At 36.3% G+C, this 11,818-nt stretch overlaps 1 protein-coding gene across 1 annotated transcript; it reads right to left on the bottom strand.

The window, feature by feature from the left end:
- Positions 1-3,888: 3,888 nt before the first annotated feature.
- Positions 3,889-11,518, bottom strand: LOC135157948 (CUB and sushi domain-containing protein 3-like). The gene is made up of 8 exons (XM_064115154.1): positions 11,416-11,518; positions 8,205-8,396; positions 7,221-7,406; positions 6,860-7,045; positions 6,313-6,498; positions 5,127-5,318; positions 4,141-4,326; positions 3,889-3,893 (listed from the first exon to the last, which is right to left on the bottom strand). Exons 1-8 carry the CDS (start codon positions 11,516-11,518, stop codon positions 3,889-3,891), a joined length of 1,236 nt encoding a protein of 411 aa, XP_063971224.1.
- Between the last annotated feature and the right edge of the window lie 300 nt (positions 11,519-11,818).

Genomic DNA, 11,818 nt, shown 5'->3' on the forward strand with positions numbered 1-11,818 from the left:
CAGTCCATATTCCATCATTGTTACATCGAAGGGTGAACTGAGAACTACCTCCGTCACAGGATACAATCACCTCGTCATTAGCATTATAGGCCAATTGTTGTCCCTCAATACTTGAATATCTCGGGATAGCAGGAGCATTGCATTGTCTTGGAACTATTTTGGAAATGGGGGATTTAAATGGACATGAAATGAAATATAAATTAGAATAGATTTCCCTAACTTCATTTCTTTATGTCCTCATCTCTTTATCGAGGATCTGCACATGAAAGGAAATGATACAATACGCCCGAACACTTTTTTAGGGAAAAAAAGGGGCAGTAAAATTTAATATATTATGTGTTTAAAAACGTGTTGATTTTCATAACACCTATTGTTATCCAAGAGAGGTCTAGAACAAAAGAATGCGAATGTATCAACGTACTTGCAAAAAAACCAAATAAACAAATATCTATATTATTTTTATCTGAACTCAATGTCATTACCAATACAATGACTCTAAATTAACTCTAATACATGACTATTGCAGTAAAAATATTGATGAATTTATCATTAATTACCTTGTGGAGGTTCTGGACAAGATACCGCCTGCCCTTTCCATAGACCGTTCGTGTCACACTTTAGGATAAACTGAGTGGAGCTTCCATCACATGTCACAGTGATTATATCACTATAGTCATAGCTCATTTGAAAGTTCTGAATTGTTGCATATCTTGGGACGTATGGTGCGTTGCATTTTACGGGAGCTGTGAATAAAAAAAAATAATTAATGGAATGATAGGATAGCAGTTCTCAGAGATATTCTTAGCTTTAGCGTAATAATTCAATCTAATACTGAGAAAATATATATTTACTTTAGTCAAGCTTATAAGAACAAATACCAAATGGCAAAAGAAAGACCAATGAAAATACGATGCGATTAAACATGATCCCATGTTTATTACACATATCCTTCACGGACATGTTTTAGTGATTGGCTCAATCACAAAGAAGCTACAGGAAATCAACATCAAAATTGAATATGACTGGAACAATCATACAGCCACACACAAACCATTCTGGTGAAGTCCCGGCAAACGGGGATAATCTGAACAAGGTATGTGTCTGCGTGTACCCCACTCAGCCACACATAGACATACACTGTGCTCAGATTATTCCCAGCTTACTGGGACATCCCCCGGGATCTGTGTGTGGCAGTGTGATTTTTCCAGTCATTCAAAATTTCGATTTTAACTTCCTGTAACCCTTTTGTGATTAAGCCAATCACTAAAACATGCATTGAACGATATATCTAGTAAACTGGAAAGTTTGTTTCATCCCATCTCAATTTCAACATCTTTGCCATTATTATACACTTTGGATTCGGAACCAATTAATGTGATGGGCTACATAAAAAAACATAAAAGAACATAAAAATACAATTACTATTAAAGACATATTGAACTACTGGTATGTATTAAATCAAGAAAACCATGTACGTTGTCGATACCCTGCTGGAAAAACACAATGTGAACATATTATTTACACTATGAAAAGGCTCAAATTCAAGAGTGTAAAGATATGTTTACACTGTGGACATCTCGGCAGTGTGACTGTTCACAGCATGTTCGAAATCATGATCAACTATGTCAACATGTGATTCATGCTTTTAGAATGCTCAAATTTAATATTGTGAAGCTGATTTCACATGGCGTTCCACACTGTGGGTTACTGTCTTCTTTCCAGAGGGTCAGTAGGTAGATCGCACCAAGATTTGTTCTACAATTGGATTACTTTCTTACGTCTGTAAGGTTCTGGACAAGACACCACTGGGCCACTCCATAGGCCATGCATGTGACACATGAGGGTGAACTGTGTAGTACTGTTGTCACACGTTACGGTTATTATTTCATTGAAGTCGTAGCTCATCCTGAGGTCTTGTATTGTGGCATACCTTGGGACGTAAGGGGCGCTGCATTGCACTAGGGCTGTGGAAATAAAATAATTAAAATGTTTGCTACACATTTTGACATCAGGACACAGTTCAACGTTTAAAGGTCAAGTCCACTCCAACAAAATGTTGATTAGAATCAATAGAGAAAAATCAGACAAGCACAATGTTGAAAATTTCATCAATATCGGATGTAAAATAAGAAAGTTCTGACATTTCAAAGTTTCGCTTATTTTTAACAAAATAGTTATATGAACGAGCCAGTTACATCCAAATTAGAGAGTCGATGATGTCACTCACTTACTATTTCTTTTGTGTTTTATTGTTTGAATTATACAATATTTCAATTTTTACGAATTTGACGATTAGGACCTCCTTGCCTGAACCACAAAATGTTAAAATAATGGAATTCCACGTATTCAGGGAGGAATGAAACTTCATTTCACATGACAATGACGAGAAAATCAAAATATTTCATAATTCATATAATAAAATACAAAAGAAATAGTGAGTGAGTGATGTCATCTGTTCCCTCATTTGCATACCGACCGGGATGTGCATATAACTCTTTTGTGAAATGAAGCGAAACTTTAAAATGTCATAACTTTCTTATTTTACATCCGATTTTGATGAAATTTTCAGTGTTATGCTTGTTGAATTTTTCTCTTTTATTCGAATCAAGTTTTTGTTGGGGTGGACTTGTCCTTTAAGAAAAAGTGAGTCTAAATAAGAATAAAAGAAAGTTCCAATGTCGAAAAAAAAAAAAATCCCCAGAATAACAAAAATTAAACATTAATATTATACATGCTACCGACTTGAATGAATTATAAAAACAATGTATACGTTATAACACCACATTTATAGAGATGCGTTGAACTTCTGTTATATACTAATATTGTAATGTTATGAAGATTCCAAATGCTAAATTCTTGATAAGACGACGGAAATGGAATCATCTTTGTCGACGATCACAGGAATTTTGATTCTACACTTTTAGCAACTTCACTAATATAAAGAACTGATTTAAATTCTTACGTCTGTAAGGTTCGGGACAAGATACCACTGGTCCACTCCAAAGGCCATGCTTGTGACACATGAGGGTGAACTGTGTAGTACTGTTGTCACACGTTACGGTTATTCTTTCATTGAAGTCGTAGCTCATCCTGAGGTCTTGTATTGTGGCATACCTTGGGACGTAAGGGGCGCTGCACTGCACTGGGGCTGTAGAAACAAAATAATTAAAATCGAAATAAATGCTATTTATGTTTGGTACACATTTAAACATCGGGACAAAGTTCAACGTTTAAAAAAAAGTGATGTTGAATAAGAAAAAAAAAACGTTACAATGTTGAAAAAAAAAAAAATCCCCAGAATAACAAAAATCTAACATTGATATACATGCTACCGACTTGAATGAAATATAAAAACAATGTACACGTTTCTAAATAGCACGACAATTATAGAGATGCGTTGAACTTATTTTAAATACCAATATTATAAAGTTATGAATATTCCAAAGGCTAAATTCTTAATCAGAAGAAGATCATTGAATCATCTTTGTCGACAATCACAGGGATTTCGATACCCACTCTTAACAACTTCACAAAAAAAAAATTAAATTCTTACGTCTGTAGGGTTCCGGACAAGACACTACTGGGCCACTCCATATGCCATGCGTGTGACATCTGAGGGTGAACTGTGTAGTACTGTTGTCACATACTACGGTTATTCGTTCATTGAATTCATAGCTCGTTTTGAGGCCCCGGATTGTGGCATACCTGGGGACGTACGGGGCGCTGCAATTCTCTGGAGCTGTGAAGAAAATAAATAAAACATTCCAAAACAATAGGGATTAATAATAATATTCAGCATTTATATAGCGCTTTAATAACACGTCGGAACGACAACTCTAAGCGCTTTAAAGATATTTTTATCACACCGGTCGTCGGATCCTTGCATGCTCACTCTGAGATAACAAATAACAATAATAATAATGATAATAATAGGCCTTTATATAGCGCCATCTATCTATAAATATTATATTCTGAGGCGCACGAGAACATGAGAAAGTTTGGATGAGTTTCAAAGTGCCAATAACTAATACTGTTAAAGTAAGGTGCATTCATGGATCTGCTTTACCTCAACGCACATATAAAACATCAACAATGACGAAAACAAAATGTCGACTGAATTGGATGAAATGGTATCACTACCTTCAATTGGTGCAGGACAAGAAAGAACGCTTCCCGTCCAGAATCCATCAGAGTTACACCGAAGGTTATAGCTGTCCGTACTGTTGTCACATGTGATCCTAACACTGTCGCCAACATTGTAGTCCAAACGAAGGTTATCAATTGACCCATACTTCGGGATGTACGGACTGTTACATCGTATCGGTTCTGTAATGTGACAAACACATTGCAAGTATTAATGATGTCTCATACAACGGGGGCCTGACATAACGCACCACCCTATATGTGGACTGGTAACTCGCAGAAATGATTTCTGTAATAATTTCAAAAGGAAATCCCTTCACATTAGTTATTTTAACGTACAAATTACATTAGATCATTGACAGGCAAGGTGCAAAATCACAATATCACTATAAAAATGAATGAAGAAAATCCATGTGAATCATGTACACAGCCTATTTATGTCATTTGGAATGGATTCTACACAAAATAAAGTGGCTTTTGGGAGAAAGAAAAGTTTATATATTTTAACAACTTCTATAAATTAATGTTATAATTCCATATACTGATAATGAAATCTGGAACAAAAAGTGACAGTTGTATCATTGCATGGGCCATGGCAGGGATAATGATTATGTAATCTTAACAACTCAACAAATACCAAGAATTTGTGTAAGTACTTACGTCTGTAAGGTTCTGGACAAGACACGACTGTGTCACTCCATAGGCCATGCGTGTGGCATTGGAGGGTGAACTGTGTAGTACTGTTGTCACATGTTACGGTTATTCGTTCATTGAAGTCGTAGCTCACAAATCACAAGTCACAAATGGAAATTAATATAAATTTAATCCTACAATCTCCGTAAAGTGAAGGATTTCCAAAATACAAAGACGCAGTGAACAGCTTGTACTTTGAAAAATGCTCAGGGGCCTTTCCGATTTTGTCTTAATATACATTGTTTTGATAAGTATATTCCTAATTCCAATTCTTCACAAACCAGACTTACTTTCTACAGGTGCCGGGCAAGCTTGTACCTGTCCCTCCCAGAGTCCACCAGTGCGACATCGGAGTGCGAATCGAACCGAGCTATTATCACATCTTACATTTACCCTGGCGCCCAAGTCGTAAGATGTTAGAAGATTTCGAGCGGATATCTTGGAATATCTTGGAATGCTAGGAGCGTTACACATTGTAGGGGCTGAAAACATGAATTTCAGAAAGTATGATGAGTTCAGGCAAATGGATTTAATGTTATTAAGCACAAGGCAGTTGAACTTTTACGAGGAATAAGATTTTATACGAATTTAAGAGATAATAATTCCGAAAATATAAAATAGAATAAACCTGACATCGATATAAATAACAACCTACAATAATAAAATGGAGAGAAAGAGAGAAAACAGATATGTCAAACAGGAACACATCTACGGATATGTGATAAAGAACTTCTGTTCAATCAAATTATACTGATGCTTTAAATTGTTTAATAATTTGGACGAAACAACAAGTATACTCTGCTCGTGTGGAAAAAACCATACCTAATTTTGAGAAAATTAAACAATATATAAGAAAATGTTACAAAAATGAGAGGCAAATCAGTATTATGGAAAACAAAACACATAAATTTGATAAAAAATTGGTAAATTTCGAAAGAATTCTTGTCATTTTGTAATAAGATTTCCGGACCTTTATATGTATTTCTGTTTAATGTAAACATATTTTCATGATGAATGTGCAGTGTGTTTCGGGTGGGAGGTGATCAATTATTGTTGGAGTGGCCTTGTTCGGTGCTCATTTGTTCTTTGCTGCTGCAAGTGTCGGCGGCGGAACGGATGGGTGTAGGACATGGCCACTCTAGTATCGGTTGCCTTGTGCTTGAAACGCCCTGTAGGCCTATACTTTGTACAAAATTATGCTATGTGTGTATGATATGTTATTTCATTTATATCATTGTTAAAATATTAATGCAAATATATGCCCTATCGGAGGGAAATAAAAAAAAGCTTTAAAAAAAAAAATTATACTGATCACCGATCAAAAATCGAGCATTGGATCACCTTTGTCGGCATTTGCAGGGACTTAAATTCGACAATTCAGAAGAAGATAATTGATTCGTCTTTGTCGACAATCGCAGGGATTTTGATACACACTCTTAACAACTTCACAAATATAAACAATAATTAAATTCTTACGTCTGTAGGGTTCCAAACAAGACACCACCGGGCCACTCCATAGGCCATGCATGCTACACATGAGGGTGAACTGTGTAGTACTGTTGTCACATACTACGGTTATTCGTTCATTGAAGTCGTAGCTCGTTTTGAGGCCCTGGATTGTGGCATACCTTGGGACGTAAGGAGTGTTGCACTGTTCGGGGGCTGTACAAAGTAATATTTGAATGTTTAAGAAAATAATATGTAAATTAAAATGTAAAGGGGTGGAAGTTACAATGTTACAAATGAAAGGGAATATTACAATAATAGAAACACTTTCTACGCTGATAAAAAAAAACCACACACACAAAAAACCACGATGTTTTCGAATACTAATACAATTTCAGAGATATATTGATTAACTTCTTTATTCATGTTAGTAAACATTATTAATTAAGATACATTCCATATGCTGATTTGGGGGGATTAGAAAGCGAATATTGAACTGTTTTTGTCGACAATGCAGGGAATTCGATTCGATAATCTTAATAAGTGATCAAATAGTAAAGTTGGTCTATATTCTTACGTCTGTAAGGTTCTGGACAGGACACCACCGGGCCACTCCAAAGGCCATGCGTATGACACATTAGGGTAAACTGTGTAGTGCTGTTGTCACACGTCACGGTTATTCTTTCATTGAAGTCATAGCTCATTCTGAGGTCCTGGATTGTAGCGTACCTTGGGACGTATGGGGCGCTGCACTTTTCTGGTGCTGTTAAGAAACCAAATCGAAAATGTAAGTGCAGTATCAATGGATTATCACTTTATATTGACATGAAGTAAGTTCATGGATCCTTTGTCCTAGTTTTACCAAACGCAACATATAAACCATAACAATAAAGGCACAATAGCGAGTGAAATGGTATGGAATGGAATCGTATTATTACCTTCAACTGGTGCCGGACAAGAAAGAACGCTTCCCGCCCAGAATCCATCAGAGTTACACCGAAGGCTATAGCTGTCTGTACTGTTGTCACATGTGATCCTAACACTGGTGCCAATATTATAGTCCAGACGAAGGTTATCAATAGACCCATATCTCGGGATGTACGGACTGTTACATCGTACTGGCTCTGTGATGTTAAATACACATTGTAAGTAGATATGGAATTGATAAGGGTGACATGACAATAACTGGGGGACATTTATTTCACCGGCAACTCGAGCCAATAGTTCCTAAGAGAATTTCAAAAGGAAATACATTATAAAATATATATTGTAAAATTCACATTAAATCATTGATAGACAAGATGCGAATCCTAGGAAATATTGCCAGGTATTTACTGTAGTTTAACGAATGTACCTCCGTCACTTCATATTGTTATTTTACTTTGCTTTTTACTAATGTCTTGCAAATTTTTACTGATTGACCTTTCCATCAATCTTGGTTTAGGTGTTAGACGGAAGGATATGTAATTTATCACCTGCAATTGGCGGAGGACATTGTCGCATTTGGCCAATCCATAATCCTGTGGTATTACATTGAAGTGTAAAGGGTTGAACACTGCTATTGTCACATTGTACATTCACACTTTCCCCATGGTTATAGCTCAACTGAAGGGATTGAATCGCGGAGTACCTTGGAATTATTGGCGCGCTACATTTAGCTGGAAGACCTAAAGGGAAATACAAAAAGACATTATATATTAATGGGGTGCATCACACAAGAAAAACATGACTGCTGCCATTTCCTTGCAACACACTAAAGTTTTTAGTCAAATATAATCATCATGTTTTAGTCGAATCGCAAATATTTTTAAAATCATTTATGCTAATTGAAAGAATCTTATTCACCGACTTCATTAAATTCCGAAAAAATAGACAATATCTTTACTACGATAGCTTTAGAAAGTACTTCGATTTCATCATACCGACTGGATATAATGGTGCAGGACATGAAATTACAGGGCCACTCCAGAGTCCCTTGTTGTGGCACTGAAGGGTAAAGGTATCCGAGCTTGTATTGCAAGTCACAGTTATCCTGTCACCAAAGTTATAGTTCAATCGGCGGTCTGTGAGGTGTGCATGGACTGGAATGTATGGGGTGCTGCAATTGATTGCTCCTGTAAAGATAATGAGAAAATGATGAAAAGGAATTGTGTTCAATTTCCCAATTTCTAACCATTGGTTTCCTAGATGTCTCACTTGGTTGGAAGCATCTGACAAGATAACATACTTGGCATACTGCTGAATCCAAGGTTGATGAACAAGCCGTTTGATAGTTTTCAAGCTCGTACGATAATCTCATCACTTTGGACATACGGGCCGTGATGGTAAACTGAGTTATCATTCAGAGCCATCGAAACATTGTCATTTTTAGATATTTAGATGATTTTGCATTGTTGACTAGCAAACGTTCGACTCAGATCCCCCCCCAAAAAAAAAAATAATAATAAATAAATAAAATCTGCAAAAAGTGTTTTGTATTCTCACAGCAATAATGATAATCAATCCGCATTTATATAGCGCTTAACACATCGGAACGACGTCTCTAAGCGCTTTACAGATATATTACAATGATGACGACACATCTAGGGGATTGCCTGTAGATGACATTTTCATATAAAATATGGATATGATCATGCCCATCCCATTAGCCATTTCAAATGTACCACAGACTTAAGACAAAACACAGCAGATATGTTTTGAAATCAACGCAATGACACAGCAGCAACCTTGATGTCATTACTCTGATGTAGGATACTGATGATGCCTACTTTTCACAGATGCTTTATCGCGAATGACTTATTTTTCTGGGACTAGCATTTTTTCAATGCCTCTTTGTTATCAAATTAGAAGCTCACCTGGTTTGTGGTATCCGACCAATGCTTGGAGTTTGTTTGAATATGGGTAAAACGTGTATTATTGTTGTTCCAACACTATTAAGCGCAATCAATACTAAGGACATTGGTATGTGAAGGCAATGACACTTGTCATATAACATGTATAAGTTAATATATAACAAGCTGATGACAGATTTTCGGAAGATAATGGTCTTTCTGAATGCACTTGCACGGGAAATGTTGTCCATGCCATGCCCAATCAAAACAAAGCTTGGAAAAAACGAACACACACAGAAACACACAGCCACACATCACACCCATACCTGCACTCCATCATTTAATTAACAGTTAAAACATGTACATGATGACCACAAATCATCGGGGAACACCTAATGTATATCTGACAATCAGCATTTTGCACGATATTGATATGTATGTCAACTTACATTTAAAAGTCAACACATTTATTCCCATCAGTTTATAGGAATAACATATTTCAACAAATTGATAAATCCTTATCCCCATCATTGATTGATCTCAAAGCAAGCTATAACCAGTTAATGCCATGTCTTGAGATAATGTAAACAGTCACGTAAATGAAATCATCAGTTATTTACATATTCATTACACCCGGCGATAAGCAAAATCACCATGGTTGCAAATGCACGTTAATATTAATTGGCAAACTATCGTCGCGACCCTAACTACCGTTGCCGACACTAACGAGTCGACGCGTCGGCTCGTTAGGGTCGGCAACGTGTCCTGAAAACTGAAAGGCCAAGATAACTTCTGATATTCGCAACGCCTGAAATCGGATCAGATTCACCAACAAGTCACACAATTATCATCACTTGAAAAGAGTAAATCCATGATCTAGATCGGTTAGCTTCGGTAATTACATTATTTATAATCATAATACCACTCCTTATCATTCTAGAGGGGTTACCTTTTTACCTTTGCACAGTTTTCAACTTTGTTAAACCAAAAAGTTTTGGGACTGCAGTTCCAACGGGCAACAAATGTATTCAAGCAGATGTTAATCTCTCAAGAAGCACTACAGAAAGTACGACACTAATTTTTCTTTTGATGTCATTAATTCGAAGCCACCAGTTTCATGTGAAAATCCGGTGAGTGATTTTAGGAAATAATCATAGTCTAGTAAATTTGAGTAATATTTTAAGAAACGTTGCATCATTTATTTTCGCATGCCCCCGAAAGAGTGAAAAAATTAAAAATACAAATAAATCAATAAATGAATGAATACATAAAATAAATTAAAGTATAGGTACTGCTCATAACCAGAACAAGATGCAGCGAGAAAGAATTATCATCACAAATGCATACTTCCCCTTGTAAATGACTTATAGGTACGGGGTCATACGGGAATCTCCCCATTCACAAGGATGGCCGGGCAAGGTGCATGCCTGGCAATTTTCTGCATGTGGCATCGAATGTGTTTCAAAGGGAATACGTTTGCTCAGCTGTTACTTCATCTCATTTTAAATATCCGGGATTAAAATAATATTTAAATTGTATAAGGCTATGTTTTTTTTCATACGTCTCACCTTGTTTGTGGCATCTGGAAATTCTGGAATTTATTTGGCAATTGAGTAAAGACACAGCCTTTTGTGGTGAAATGAATAATATGCATTTCTTGTGTCAATTTACATCTGGGCAATATGGCAGATATGTGCAACGGTAATTACCAATTGTGTTCCCTTTAGACCTAAAGACACAAGCTCACCGGGATGTATACAGAGTGAACAAATAAAAATTCATGAGTCCCAACTGCCGAATAAAAGTTGATATCTCCGACTGCAGAATAATGATCAGGTCAGCCACGGAGCCGCAAACTGGCATTTCATCATCATATCTCGTAAATTTAATGGCGTCGGTTAATATTAATTGTACCTTTGAATGTCTTAGCTGTAAAATCGCAATCTTTACCTCTGTTTATGATTTGATACAAATATGAAAGCCTCAGAATTTAATAATTGGTCAAACGATGACCATTCAGCCAAAGACATCTTGGAAATGTCTTTTTCTTCCTGCGTGTTTTTGTATCCATATATAGTACATGCCAAAGTTGAAGACCTGACCTCTGAAGACATTTGAAGTTAACAAGACCTCTGAATGTTGACCGATGTCGTTGACCCATCATACTGAGCAGCTACATGTAAGTCAATATTTTGGTAAATATACCTGCTATAGTACTGGATAGGAATGACTTTATTCTTTCAATAATTTGTATAATTAGCACAATATGAATCTAGAAGCAGCTAACATTCCAAAATCTCACCTGGTTTGTGGCATACGACGAATGCTTGGAATTTGGTTGTGTATGGAGTAAACGTGCAGTTTGTTGTGTGCAATTCTGTTATGCACTTTAACTCGAGGGTCATAGTTACCGAACTGGTATTTTATCATCGTCACATTTCATGAGTTGCCATTAAGTTTCAGACAAATGTTCGGAATATGCTGATATTGACTATTACAATTGCTGCAGGTTAAAATGCATTGGTTCAATTTAGAAGAACCTTCATTAACGTAGATCGAAAATGATCGTGGAAAAGGCAGATTTTTCGTAAAGGATGAATTTAAATCATGTCTGCAATATACAGGTTTCAGATGTCAAACCGTTCATTATGGCATCTATGTAGGAAGGGGGGGGGGTCTAACTAATATATTAACTATTATATCAA

The sequence above is a fragment of the Lytechinus pictus genome, unplaced genomic scaffold (assembly GCF_037042905.1).
Source record: "Lytechinus pictus isolate F3 Inbred unplaced genomic scaffold, Lp3.0 scaffold_20, whole genome shotgun sequence".
NCBI lineage: Eukaryota > Metazoa > Echinodermata > Echinoidea > Temnopleuroida > Toxopneustidae > Lytechinus > Lytechinus pictus.

Bases quoted from the DNA above. Each gene is read 5' to 3' on its own strand.
- LOC135157948 (XM_064115154.1), bottom strand. From the start codon at position 11,518: ATGACCCTCGAGTTAAAGTGCATAACAGAATTGCACACAACAAACTGC. The intron at 8,397-11,415 runs GTGAGATTTTGG...TTATCTTTACAG, and splicing joins CGTCGTATGCCACAAACCAG to GAGCAATCAATTGCAGCACC. The intron at 4,327-5,126 runs GTAAGTCTGGTT...GTCACATTACAG, and splicing joins TTGCCCGGCACCTGTAGAAA to AACCGATACGATGTAACAGT.